The sequence below is a fragment of the Podarcis vaucheri genome, assembly GCF_965113315.1.
Source record: "Podarcis vaucheri genome assembly, chromosome: 6".
NCBI lineage: Eukaryota > Metazoa > Chordata > Lepidosauria > Squamata > Lacertidae > Podarcis > Podarcis vaucheri.
The window spans coordinates 36,026,472-36,041,273 of record NC_138764.1 but is presented as its reverse complement, the minus strand read 5'-3'; the positions used below and the strand labels follow the sequence as shown (position 1 = coordinate 36,041,273).

At 46.5% G+C, this 14,802-nt stretch overlaps 1 protein-coding gene across 1 annotated transcript in view; it reads right to left on the bottom strand.

Moving 5' to 3' along the window:
* COL24A1 (collagen type XXIV alpha 1 chain) overlaps positions 1-14,050 on the bottom strand; it is a 168,601-nt gene extending 154,551 nt beyond the window's left edge. The window contains exon 1 of the mRNA XM_082227706.1: positions 13,481-14,050. Coding sequence (XP_082083832.1) covers positions 13,481-13,536 — 56 coding nt within the window. The 5' untranslated portion in view covers positions 13,537-14,050. The remainder of the gene's footprint in view (positions 1-13,480) is intronic.
* Between the last annotated feature and the right edge of the window lie 752 nt (positions 14,051-14,802).

Here is a 14,802-nt window from a genome sequence, read left to right as displayed (position 1 = left end):
CACCCACTGGGTGCCAACCACAGTCTGGCGCTATCCCTGGGAAGAATGCTGCCTTTTCAACTGTCTCCACCACCACCACCACCCGCCCCTGTCAAACTGATTTTGATCCAAATGGAGAAGAAGAACAACGACCAGCGTTTTTAAGACAGCAATGTGCCCAAGTAGGCTGCTCCAAGGCAGAATCCACCCACCCCACCCCCGCATCTTGCAGAAGACAAATAAAAATGGGGGGGGGGGTACCGTTATGATTAATTTGTTATTTACATTGTCTGTTATGCTTTTTTATTAAGTTTTTATTCTTGATGCTCTATAAAACGTGTTCTTAATGTTGTACACCGCCCTAGGATCTTTGGATGAAAGGCAGTATATAAATCAAATTAATAAATAACAACAGCTGTATAATAATAATAATAATTTATTATTTATTCCCCAGCCAGATGGGCGGCTTCCAACTGAATATTAAAAACAATACAGCATCAGAAATTAAAAACGTCCCTAAACAGGGCCGCCTTCAGTTGTCCTTTAAAAGTAAAATAGTTGTTTATTGCCTTGACATCTGCTGGGAGGCCATTCCACAGGGCAGGCACCACTACCGAGAAGACCCTCTACCTGGTTCCCAGTAACCTCACTTCTCGTAGCGAGGGAACCGCCAGAAGGCCCTCGGCGCTGGACCTCAGTGTCTGGGCTGGATGATGGGGGTGGAGAACGCTCCTTCAGGTATACAGGACCTGAACCAAATAATCCTTCAGGTATACAGGACCTTCAGGTATAATGTAAATAAGCTCCTTGTTCACACCTCACACCAATCATATAGAAGTCATGGGGTGGAGCCAGCAAGGATAATAATGTTGGGAGTGAAGCAGGCAGTGGGGAGGCATTTCAGACGAGGGCTTATGTCCCATAAAAATCCATGAACAAAAGGTCTTCAGAGTAAAAAAATTCCTGTAGCTATTGCCTGTGCAGATGGTTACCTGAATAGTGAACAGGCTCTGAATTTATCTAGCCTGTTATTTTTCAATCAGTGCGAATTCTAATCCCCTTGTCCTAAGATATGTATCAACGTTATTTTTGCATGACCAAGTCACTATTAATTTCGTATTATTTGTCTTTCAGACTGACTCGAGTGAAAGAAATGCACTCTCCAAAAATGAACACCTGTGAGGGGGAGTGAAATTGACATCAAACAAAAATGCATCCAGCTGTTCACAAGAGAGAGATTATTCTGCATCTTATACTAATGTTAGTAGTCAAGGAAGGTGAAATGTAATACATGAATCAGCCCTGAGTGAAGAGAAAAATAGTTGACTGAAAACTATACTTACCTACCTAACTCTGCATGAAATCAGGCTGCACATATATTGCGTTTTGTATTTATCTTTGCTTCCATTCTGAATAAAAACAACTTTTAAACTGGCTCTGCCCCTACATCTTTAACAGCAGCAAGAATGCAGATGGTTCGGTTCAAATGCATTAAATGCACGAGGCATGGGCTTGCATGATAGCTTTCCCTCCCCACTCCCAAGAAGGTGGGGAGACAGGAAGTATCCGCTTCCACTGTTAAGCTAACAACAGTTCCTCGTTACAGCCAAACCTGGGAAACTCTGGTTACTTGAAACTTCAGTTTGAGAACAAGTCGGGATCATAAACAACAACTTGTTAGCGGCTGGCTTGAAGAAATCACATTTTAAAGTAACAACAAGCAAAAACGAAAGTGCCCAATCTTGAAAAGAGGAGCAGTCTATGAGTGAAGCTCCTGCTGACTTGTTGTTTATGATCCCGACTTGTTCTCAAACTGAAGTTTCAAGTAACCAGAGTTTCCCAGGTTTGGCTGTAACGAGGAACTGTTGTTAGCTTAACAGTGGAAGCGGATACTTCCTGTCTCCCCACCTTCTTGGGAGTGGGGAGGGAAAGCTATCATGCAAGCCCATGCCTCGTGCATTTAATGCATTTGAACCGAACCATCTGCATTCTTGCTGCTGTTAAAGATGTAGGGGCAGAACCAGTTTAAAAGTTTTTTTTATTCAGAATTACTTGTGCACGTAATTCTGAATGACAAGTGGCTAAGCTGTGGCCCCACAGATGTTGCTGGACTACAACTCCCATCATTCCTATTCACAGCTTGGGCTGATTGCATTTGGGAATCCGGCAGCAACCTGGGGGGCCACAGGTTAGCCACTCTGCAATAAACTATAGTTTAGCATTCTATTCAAACAGGGTCTTTCCATGCCAAGGCAAGATTCACCTTCTAATCTTTTGCCAACATAATTGTAAAAGTGTTTACCCCAAACAAATAACAATTTGAGGCTTCTACAGAAAAAGTTTTGCTGTTTGCTTCTACACAATATTCACCACCCCCACCTCTGTCTAAATACAAGAAGTATTAGCAAATTTTTCAAGCAGGGGCGTTGAGGGCTCTGCTAGTTATCCCTGTTAATGCAAGTTCACCTTTCTATTCCTCACACAGCCTTAAACAAAAAACAAAAAACTTTCCAAAATACTGTTGGCAACCTGAAATATAAAAAAATCATTCTTGTACTGTAAATAATTCACTTTTACTATACAAGTTCTTCCTGAGAGGTTGCTCCAGCTGACTTCATTCTGTCTGGTTTCCCTTCGACATCTGATATGAGAAAACACACCTGCTGCAGATGTTATACTTCAGAGGGAACTTTTTTACAAATTACCAAGGCATAGGCTCTGAATAATGTTTCCTTCGACATTGTTTTGTCTCTAGTCAACATTAAAAGGTTTTTTTTAAAAAAAAGAAAAGAAACTGTGCAGCACCAAGTGTGTAGCTCCTTCTCTTTTGGCTGCAAAAGTCGTCCTACTAAAATCCAGGAGAGAAAGCAACACTGATAATGATATTTTATGCTCAGCGGCCAATTCTCAATTCAGAAAAACAGGAAGAAAAGGAACTGTTCATTTTATGCTAAAAATGGCACTAGATAGATATATTTCTGAGCCTTCCAAAACTGAATGTAATGAGAATGTTTTATACCTGAAAACCAGTCTGACGGGAGCAGACTGATGTTGTTTTTGCCTGCCTCCCTCACTCTTTTCTTCCTTCTCAAATGGCAACTGGTGTCTGTTGGCCAATCTGTGGGGCCCTGGCTAGAGAAGGATGCATTAGCCTGACAGGATGCTTGACTCAACTCCCAGAATCCTTTGCTTCTCTCTTGCAAACTGTTATATGAACTTTGCTTGTCCTTACTAGGTGAAATATTAATAAATGGCATGTGATTTAGAATAAAGCCCAGGGTCGGAAGCTACTGTAATCAACGTATTTTTCCGGAAATAAAGAAGGTGGACCAGTGGAGAAGCAGCTATTAAAAAATAAGTTATCAAGATATGGCAGGGAAGGAAAAATTTATTATCCTTGTATAATGATAGACCATAACATCAGAACTTCTAAAGAACAAGACTACAGTAAGGAAATTATGAAATCTGGTACAGTACTTCAAAATTGGCAACGGCACCCGCTAAAATGTGCCTCTTAAAAACAAACAAGCATAATACTGATTACCCTATAATTAAGATTCAGTCCTGGTTAATAACTCATACTTTGCTTGGCAGTCTAAATCAAACAATCCCAAAAGCCCATGCCAGATTTAAGAATGATTGAATATTAGTAATGCTACATTTTGCATTACAAAATAAACCAATCAAAGAGATCTGATAAACAAAACCCCACAAAATCCTAATGTCCTATTGTAACTGATATATTGATCTGTTTCCTGTTGTCAGGGTTATCTTTTTCAGAAAAGAAATGATTTTCTATATCTATCATCTATCTATCTATCTGTCTATCTATCTATCATCTATCCCTCGTAAGGCCATGAGTTATTCAACTCTAGCCTAAAGGAAGATAGGGAAATGGCTGTTCGAGGTCTGCAGTTCTTTCTGCCTAATATAAAGAACAGACGTAGAACTTACAAGAAACCACAAACAAAAGGTAGCCAGTTCAGGGATTTCTAAAGATTGGCAATCCATTCCTTAAGCTACAGAGGGTGATTCAATTTAGAAAACTGATCTCTTCCCATGAATACATGTATTATTTCTTTTTCCACAGTTGTAAGTTGGGAATGAAGAGAAGGAAAAAATAAGTCCAAGTCCCTTTCATGTTGATAGCTTGAATGAAACTTGAACGCAATTGCTGTGACACATTGCAAAACAGTTCCTTCATTTTCTATAGTCTTGTATCTGTGCAGATTTGTCTGATGGTCTGCCACCTGATCTCAGAGGGTAATTTCAGAGATAATTTCAGCTGATGGCCATATCCATGTGTGGAAAGTGGTCCTAGTTTAGATCAGACTTAGACACTATAAGGTCTCAGGATCTTTAAATCTTCAAGGTCAAGACAACCACTTTGAACTGAGCCCAGAAAAAGACTGGGAAGCAGGGGATGACGACCACACATCAACAATGGGATAATATGCTTAGGGTGGTCCAGATTAACCTTTCACAAACTCGGCTTCATGGTTTCCCTGCCTGGAATCTGCAAATTGTTTGCAGCCTCTCAGAAGCCCACCTCACCCGCTTACCCAAAAGCCAAACTTCATCCTGGCCATTTCTTTCACAGTTCCGATAAACACGCTTGTGATTATTCCTCTCCCCATCACCAGCACCACACACACACACACACATCCTTTTGCTCACCAACTTCAAAATCTTTTCCCTCATCTGGACCCAATTTGCAAGGCCCCAAAACCAGCCAGGAAACTATCAGAGGGTCTCTGGAGAAAGATGTACGCAGAAAGACAAATGACGAGCAAATCCCATCACAGCTACTCAAGTAGTGAGCAGTTGCTCAAACCCCACTACCTACAGAACATTTTTTTACATCAGGCTCTAAAGCACAGGGGGAGGGGAATGCAATTTGCAGCAAGATTGTATAGGAAAGGATACTCACTTCATCTTTCACTTCATATGCATTTGCAGTTTAGCCTCTGTGCGTTTTTGCTTAAAGTGATAAACTCTTAATATTTCCCCCCGGAATTGGCTGGAAAAATTGTAGAGAGCATTTCCCTAATATTCCATACTGGCTCTTATCCCCCCCCCCCACATGGTTAGCTGTCAACATTTGTGTGCAAAACACAGGTGGGTAGTATGCAGCCCTAGAAACCCTCCTGTGCAGCGCATAGTTTTTTACTAGCAACCTAAGAGTCTGGGTTTTGGTTTTAATCGGTTATTGCTGCAGATATGCGCTTTAAAATGCTTTAGCCTAAATGCTAAAACTAGAAAACAAGAATGCAGGTAAAACAAGGCTACAACCCAGTCACTAGGAAGCAGAAGTAGGAGGAGTGATGTTGCACTCGTGTCCTGCTTTTTGGCTTCCCTTAGGTACTTGGTTGGCCACTGCGATAACGGGATGCTCTGATTCAGCAGGGCTCTTCCTATGTTCTCAGTTACTTGAGAGAAAGCTCCAGTGAACACAGTGGATGGAACCTATTTCTGAGTAAGCATGAACAAGCTGGCACAGTATGGCTGCAATGGCATTTGGAAACAAGCCCGAATGAATACAGCACAACTTGCTTAGGAGCAAACATGCCTAGTAATGTGGTGTAGTGGTTAAGAGCGGTAGACTCGTAATCTGGGGAACCGGGTTCGCATCCCCGCTCCTCCATATGCAGCTGCTGGGTGATCTTGGGCTAGTCACACTTCTCTGAAGTCTCTCAGCCCCACTCACCTCACAGAGTGTTTGTTGTGGGGGAGGAAGGGAAAGGAGATTGTTAGCCGCTTTGAGACTCCTTAGGGTAGTGATAAAGCGGGATATCAAATCCAAACTTTTCTAATACTGTGCTGCCAATTCACTGTGATTTCCAAATGCTTTCTCTTTGTGAAAGTAGGTAAGGCTCCTGCGCCATTAATAGTCATGCAGAAAAACGGAATTCAGCTGCTAGGAGTTTAGAAGCCCTGTCCTCTGGTGCATCTAGCCACATTATTTCTCAATGAAAAGCTTAAAAGCAACACTGCCACAAACGGTAGCTAGTCATATGCCATGTTCATGAAGCTATACGGAAACGTTATCGAACCAAGCTTTATATGCTTTCACTCTTTGTTTGGACTTACAATATGACTCTGAGGTGACGGATAGTGTTTATTCAACCCTCAGATAAGACAGGGGCGTAGCATGGGTTGCCAGTGTCCGGGGCCGTGGAAAGAGGGGGGAGGGAAACAGACAGAGTAAGTACGCACATTCAACTGCCTACGGCATCCACGTCACCCAGGAGATCGCATCCGCAGAGCTAAGAAGAGTTGTTCCGTTGTTTGGAGAGGTCACTTCCTGGTTTGAATGGAGAAGCTGTTTTCAACAGAGCCCAGTGGTGGAAGTGTGTAGCTGTATGGAGGCAGCACCGGGTGTTTGAAATTTTGCGCCCCTAACAAATTTTGCGCCCGGGCCAACCTGTGGGCACTCCCAGGCTATGCCACTGGATGGAGATACTCGTTCTGAGAAGTGTATGCACAGTCATCACTGCACATCAAATCACAAGCTGTATGTACGAAACAATAATCATGGATCAAAGACCATAGAGAGGTAGCAAATTTCAAAAAGCCACCTCTTTTTTTTTTTTAATAATGGAGGTAGTGTGCACATATCAGCTGCAGGTTATGAGATACTGAACTGCATGGTGTCAACTTAGATGATAGATGTACATAGGAAAAATCCCCTGGATGAGAACTGCATAGTATTTTGCCTCTTTGTGACTCTATAAGGGAGGAGGCCCCCTCCCCCTAATAAATATTGCGGACAAGAGAGCCTGCTTCAGCACTTGCCTTTCTCCATGCTCCTAGTAAAAAATAAATAAAAAACATCCACCTTCCATTGCTACACCTCTGTGATCTCCTGCCATCATGAAACAATGCTCATTCTGGCAGGAACAGGGTGCTCAGAGGACAGGTAGCAAGTCAGAAGGAGCAATGAAGAGCTTCTGCAGTGAGCATTTAGCAGAAGGCTAGCAGCATGTGTTGCATGTGGAAACCCTACATAGGACATGGGACAGGAAAGGGTAAGCAGGTGTCTGAAGCAGCCTTTAATGGCTGCAGGCTGTGACTGCATGCTCCCTATTATGACCCTAAGCCAGGGGCTTATCATATGTGCATCTTACTAAGAGGATGTAAAGTAAAGGGTAAAGGGGACCCCTGACCATTAGGTCCAGCCGGGGCTGACTCTGGGGTTGCGGCGCTCATCTCGCTTTATTGGCCGAGGGAGCCAGCTTCTGGGTCATGTGGCCAGCATCACTAAGCCGCTTCTGGTGAATCAGAGCAGCTCACAGAAACGCTGTTTACCTTCCCGCCGGAGCGGTACCTATTTATCTACTTGCACTTGGACGGGCTTTCGAACTGCTAGGTGGGCAGGAGCTGGGACGGAGCAACAGGAGCTCACCCCGTCGCAGGGTTTCAAACCGCCGACCTTCTGATCGGCAAGTCCTAGGCTCTGTGGTTTAACCCACAGCGCCACCCACGTCCTAAGAGGATGACATGGGACCAAAAAGTAGAAACTGATCTAGTGCTTGCTGAGATGGTTTTACTCATTGACTCACTCCTGCACAAGCTAAGCAGTAAGTCAATGATTTTTTAACACCCTCACTCCTCACATAGGGCTATGTTATTCACAAGGCAAGGAGATTGCTTCTTTTGTTTTGTTGTAAAGCTCTCAGCTTGCACTGCAATGGGGTGGGTCCAGTATTGGCAGTGTGATGGAAAACTTTGAGAGCTCCCAAGCCACCAATTACCCAAGTTTCTGTTAGCTCTTGTTTTGTTTTTTAAATAATGCATTTGTTAATGTAACCCAAAACAGTACAGTAGGCCAGGAACTTATGTCGGGGTTATGTTCCAGGGATTGCACCTAAAGCCAAAAGCATGTACAGTGGTACCTTGGGTTAAGAACTTAATTTGTTCTGGAGGTCCGTTCTTAACCTGAAACTGTTCTTAACCTGAGGTACCACTTTAGCTAATGGGACCTCCCACTGCCACCGCCTCGCAATTTCTGTTCTCATCCTGAAGCAAAGTTCTTAACCCGAGGTACTATTTCTGGGTTAGCCGAGTCTGTAACCTGAGGTACCACTGTATAGTCAAAACTCACTGGGTTCTTGGGGGGGGGGCGTGGATTGCCACATTCATTTTCCCTAATACCTTGCCGCCTTTTAATCCCCCCCCCCATTTTGGGGGACCAAGTGCCTAAAGCTGAATGTGCACAAGTTAAATGCATGCAGATTGCAGGGGCTTACTGCATTGCCATTTTTTTTGGCTGCAGCCATCGCATTCATATATTCAGTCTTCGGTCCACAATGGCTCCTAGGTTTTAGGACTGTTACTGTCTAAACAACATCCTGCATATAGAAAGTTATAACATAAACAGTATTTTACTATTTTTATAGCAGTGCCAATATTTTTAGCCACTGCCAAAAACGTAAACAGTCATTTACATGACCAAATCCTTCAGTAATTCTCAGGGCTGGCAATATATGCTGCAGAAAGCGTGAGAAACAGATTTTCTTGGTATCTACTGACAATACACCCTGCCCCATAGATTTGGGGGTGTTTCCAGATGGAAGCTTAATACTGCAAAAAGTTGGACAGATATCACAAGCAGGTCAATGGCAAAAGCATTTTTTGTTAACCAATCAGCTTTCCCCCAGAAATGTTAAATCCAGATTAAATAAGGGCAAAGTGAGGTAAAGGTAAAGGGACACCTGACCATTAGGTCCAGTCTTGACCGACTCTGGGGTTGCAGCACTCATCTCACTTTATTGGCCGAGGGAGCCGGCATACAGCTTCCGGGTCATGTGGCCAGCATGACTAAGCCGCTTCTGGAGAACCAGAGCAGCGCACGGAAACGCCATTTACCTTCCCGCCGGAGCGGTACCTATTTATCTACTTGCTCTTTGACGTGCTTTCGAACTGCTAGGTTGGCAGGAGCTGGGACCGAACAACGGGAGCTCACCCAGTTGCGGGGATTCGAACCGCCGACCTTCTGATCGGCAAGTCCTAGGCTCTGTGGTTTAACCCACAGCGCCACCCGCATCCCTTAAAGGCAAAGTAGGGGTTGGCATTTTGACGCCAATGATGTTATGTTGATGTTATAGAAAAATGGTAAGCATGATGAGCTCCCATCCCATAATAAAGACCTATCTGGAAGCATCCATTAATCACAACCATCAGGACAGACACATTTTGTGACCTGAGGCAAAGGACATGATAGCAACTCCTCCTAGTTCCACATGCAGAAGCCAAATAAATTAGCAGCTGAATCTTACTTCAACACTAGTGACAGGACAGCTCCACCACCACATCTGGGGCAGCAGACCAGCTTAGGGAGCCTAGACAAAGCCATGTAGCAGAACAGCTGGAGGTGCAAAAGGATCTGCCAAGGACTGTTGCTGCCCCGGATGGCTGTCCAACTCCCTAATGGTAAGGCCGGCCCTGACAAGCACTTATACAGGGTTAGCCGACGTTGTGCCCTCTAGGTGTTTTGGGCTACAATTCCCATCAGCCTCAGGCAGCAAGGTCAAAGGTCAGGGATAATGGCAGCTGTAGACCAAAACATCTGGCGGGCACCATGTTAGCTATCCCTCCTGTATTGTGTGGATACATACAGGTTTTTTTAAGTGGGGGTAAATTTTACCATCATTGGTGAAATTCACAAGGGCTGAAACAACACACATATAAAAAACACTGTGCAAATGTTTTTTTAAATAACCATTCTTAAAAACCTGTGGGATTTGTCGTTAGCTCATCAGCGCCATCTGGTGTCCCATTTGTATAATGCACTTAAAACACACTTAAAACATTATATTTGCAGCTGTATAGCTGAGTCCAAGGTTTTCTCCCAAAACCTTGGGAGGGTTCAGACAGACCCCCACATGGCCATGAGAACAAGATCTAAGTGCATACTGATGTTGCCCCATGCATGCAGGATACTGACCGACCAGGGAACCCCTCTCTCAGGCAGAGGACCCCTACGTGCATGCATACATACATACATACATACATGCATATACATGTATGGCTCCCTCTCATGGCAGCTGAACCTGCACGTGCATCAGCTGGGGCTAACACGATCCCCTCGCATTTACTCATCATCTGAAATCCCTGCCCTGCTGTCATTAGCCTATCATAACCATCATCTGCTGGGCCCATGCTCATTGCAGGCAATGAGCCAGTGTGGCATAATGGTTAGAGTGTGGGACTATGACTTGGGAGACCAAGATTGGATTCTGCACTCAGCCATGAAGCTCATCAGGTGACCATGGGCCTGTCACCATCTCTTAGCCTAACACCGGGTTAGGCTGGTCAAGTATTCAATCTAAAGTTCCTTTTTGAAGACTGGCTCGTAGAAAATTAGACATCTAGCTCCTAAGGGGCAGGTACTCAGGTAAAGGTAAAGGGACCCCTGACCATTAGGTCCAGTCGTGACCAACCCTGGGGTTGCAGCGCTCATCTCGCTTTATTGGCCAAGGGAGTCAGCGTACAGCTTCCAGGTCATGTGGCCGCATGACTAAGCCCCATGTAAGTCTAAAGGTAAAGGTAAAGGACACCTGACCATTAGGTCTAGTCGTGACTGACTCTGGGGTTGCGGCGCTCATCTCGCTTTATTGGCCAAGGGAGCCAGCACTTGTCCGCAGACAGCTTCTGGGTCATGTGGCCAGCATGACTAAGCCGCTTCTGGAGAACCAGAGCAGCGCACGGAAACGCAGCTTACCTTCCCCTCAGAGCGGTACCTATTTATCTACTTGTACTTGGACATGCTTTCAAACTGCTAGGTTGGCAGGAGCAGGGACCGAGCAACCAGAGCTCACCCCGTTGCGGGGATTCGAACCGCCAACCTTCTGATCGGCAAGTCCTAGGCTCTATGGTTTAACCCACAGCGCCACCCGCGTCCCTAAGGGGCAGGTACTTATTTGGGCTGAAATGCTTATGCTTATGGAATGATTGCCAGAGATCTCCGCTAAAATTATTGCTCCCGTAATTTTTTATTTTTCTGGTTGAAAGGACATTCAATCATTTGAAGTGCTCCTCTCCAGATCCATGTTTAACTACCTCAATGAGAACTGGGCCTTAAAGAACAGACAAATCTTACGAAGAATAAATTCAGACCAGCGAAGCATAAAACAAAAGGAGTCAGCCTTGCAAATCTCAACAAAGCAAATTGCTCTCCAGCTCTTCCGTGGAAAGACTACCTCGCACGCCAAGGGATTTGTTTACAGAGAGCTGCCCCAAGAGACTCTGCTGTATTAAATTAAAAGAATTGGCTGCTTGGCAGAGCCTGTTGATTTTCTAAGCAGAAAATGAGCAAAAGCCCAGGGCAAATCAAACTGCATCCAGGAAGATCACCTTGATTTCTCATGCTTGTAAGTCAAACCTAACTAAGTAGTCCTATCCATCACAAGTAACAACAAATGCCTCTTTGCTCCTGTTGCCTTCAGGGAAAGAGAAAAGATTATTACTAAAGATGAACTAGGGAAGCGGATTGAAGCTAAGTTTTGGCAACCTGACCTCTCAATGCAGCGCTTGCCTGTGAATTGAGCAAAAGAGGGTGGGTGGGAGAGAGGTTTTCCAGTCAGCTGCCTCCCTGCCCCCTCCTCTCTTCCCCTCTCTCTCACACACATGTACAAACAAGCAACCCTTCTCCAAACCTCTCCTTCCTCTCCCAATAACAGTCATCTTGGGTGCCCTTTTGCTTCCTTCCCAAAACCGGGCTGCACAGATGGGAAAGCAAGTGCTTTTCTGTCATGCTTCATGAACGCAGGAACTTTAAATAGCCCCAGATCACCAGTAATATTTTTTTTTAAAAAAAGATTGGTTTAAAACAAGGGTTTTGTTTCTTTCTTGAAAGAAAGACGGGTGTCTGCAGGCAGCTAAGTCTTTGCAGCAGCTCCCTCCTAGAATGCAGCCAAATCTGCTTGGAACCCAAATGGTTCCTTCTCTAAAAATAATACACATGAACTGCGCCCTTCCAGGAAGGAAAGACACAACTTCACCCTTATTATGTCTCATACCATGAACATCTCACACATGCACAGGGATGTGCAGCCTCCCCACATGGGTTGCATGTTGTCCTTATACCCTGATAGGCCCTTCCGCATCAGACTGGGCAAGAAAGGGCATTTTTTTTGCTCCTAGGTAGGTAGGAAGTTCAAAGATAAAAAGATTTTTTTATTTAAAAAAAAAACATGTGTTGGCTCTAGGGAGCATCAATGTTCAGAAATCAGGGGAGAATCATTATGCTCCATTGTAGGGACTGGGACAGATCTGCTAATCTAATGGTTCACAGGATCAATGTAAGCAAGTTCTTGCCAGAGTGGTAGATGTTGAGTGGGGGGGGGGGGGAGGTGGCTTTTCAATCTTGGTTGTGGAGCTGGAATCCACACACAGAAGTCCATCCCCAGTTCCAATAGGAATAATATTAATTCTGGGAGCTGCTGCTCTGCAGAGCTGGCATGTCCTTGCAGACTATCCAGGAGAGCTGGCAAACTGTGGAGAAGAATGCTGTGGTTAGGGCAACTAGAGACATCTCTGGTTAAAAGAGATGCTTCCTCCCTAAGTCTGCTCTCAGCAAACCCAAACAAACTTGCCAGTTCATCATTAATCAATCAACTGCTTCCCAACTCAGGCCAGCCCACTCAAACTTGTCATCTGGTGCTGGAAATAAAACAGAATTAATATTTTTAAAAAATAAAATGCACAAAAGGACCCATGTTTCCTTCTGGTTTGACGAGGGAAAAGGTCAACCGAGAAAGCTAGAGTCTCCTTGCAGATGAGCGGACCTGGTAACTCCCAGGGACAGCTGGGGGAAACCTGGGAGTCCCGGCATCCTGTTCCTCCCAGGAATGGGAAACGCGCCAACCACCTTCCCCCACGAGGGCTTTAAAACATCAAGTCCAGAAACAGCCTCGCCGGGCAAGAAGAACGGAGATCTTCCAACAAACGAGCATCTTTGCTGTTGACCATTGTCAACTCATTCGTGCCAACTTGAATAAAATAAAGCCCCGCCCCACACAATCATCGCAAGTGAGGGCGCACGCACACCATGCGAATGGCCATGCCAATGGCCATCAACTTTGGGGGGGGGAGGGCCCTCAAAATATTTCATTGGGAGAACTTGGTTCCTCTGTGTGTGTCCCCCCCCCATCATAAGCAGGCACCCCACCCCCTCGTCGCTGCAACAGCCGGGACCCGCCGCTCGGCCACCGCGTTGACAAGCGGCGAGAGCGCGGCGCGCCCCGCGGCTCCTCCATCCCGCGCTGTCGCCTCCCCGGCCGCCCAGTGGCGTAGCGTGGGGGGGGTGCAGGGGGGGCCGGCCGCACCGGGCGCAACATCTGGGGTTAGGGGGCGCAAATCCACGGGTTAGGGGGCGCAAATCCACGGGTTAGGGGGCGCAAATCCACGGGTTAGGGGGCGCAAATTACTTGCCTTGCCCCGGGTGCTGACAACCCACGCTACGCCACTGCGGCCCCCGCTCCCCCTGCCTGAAACTCACGTTTTTGCGGTGGGAGAGATGCTTCCACTCCTTGTCCTTTGAGCTCCTAAAGGCATTTGTATGCATTTGTCCGGGCAGCGAAGTTCTAACCGAAAACAGAAGGCGGCTGTCTTCTTCTTCTTCTTCTCCCCGGGGCGCCCCCTCTCCTCCTCAAGCGCTTCCTCGCAGCCAGGGGCTTCAGGTACTGTCCATGAAACGCCGACGCCGCTCCTCGGCTCCGCTCCGCCCAGAGAGGAGCTGCTGCTGCTGCTGCTTGCGCGAAGGTCGCCCTAGCGGGTCTCGCTCCGCATGGCGAGGAAGCGCCAGCTCGGCAAAGGCGCGAGAGGGGGCGCCTCGCGCGTGCCTCGCCGGCGGCCGCCCGGGCGCTCTTGTTTGGGTGTCGCGTGGTGGTTGGCGTGAGGGGCTTCGGCGGGGTGGGTTTTTGCACGAGTTCTGGGCCAACGGAAGGGGGGGGACAGCTGCAGCAAAGGTCCAGACTGGCAAAGAAAAAAAAGGAGGGGGGAGCTCTGCAACGCGCAGGCAAAAAACCCCCCACCAAACTTTTTAAATTGCTCTCTCTGCAGCTTCTAGTGGCAACAGCGCAGGCATCCGGAGCTGAAAAGGAGACTCTGCCTCTGGCCGCGGAGCAGAGCAGAGCGAGCAGCCAACCCCAAAGCAAAGCGAGTCCTCCCCACCGCCGCTCGGTGTTAAATTTCACCGCTCACTGACTGGCGATTACATCATCAAACGCATCTCTCTTTTCTTCCCCCGGCCTCCCGGCAGCCGCCCAGCAGAGGAGGCAGAGCGAGAGACAAGAGCCGGACTCGGGATGGCTTGGGTGGGCGGCCCGACGCCGCCGCTGAGGGGAGCCCGGGAGCTGCTGCTGCTGCTGCTGCTTACTTTGGGCTCCCCCATTGCAGCGCCCGAAGAGGGTTGGACGCGCGCGCTCTCACGGCGGCGGTTTTGTGTCCCGCTTCTGCTGCCTTGATGTGGCTCGCGCCCCCTTATTAAGGCTGCAATCCCCCAAAGCGCTTTTTCACCGTGCTCAGTCAGTGGGTCTTATCTGCTAAGGAATCCAGTGCCTGATTTTCCTATAAGCTAAACAAGCTGTAGCTTAGGGCCCCACTCTTTTGGGGGGGCCCAAAAAAAATTAAAGGGAAAAAATCCGTGGATGTACATTTCCAAAATATAAGATGAAAAACAAATAAAATAAAATCTACATACAGACACACATCCAAATGGCTTTAGATACCCATTAGGTCCATAAATCACCATATAGCATATATTCAACACAAAAAACAGTGACAATTTGTTGTTGACAAAGGACAGCTGGACACATAAAA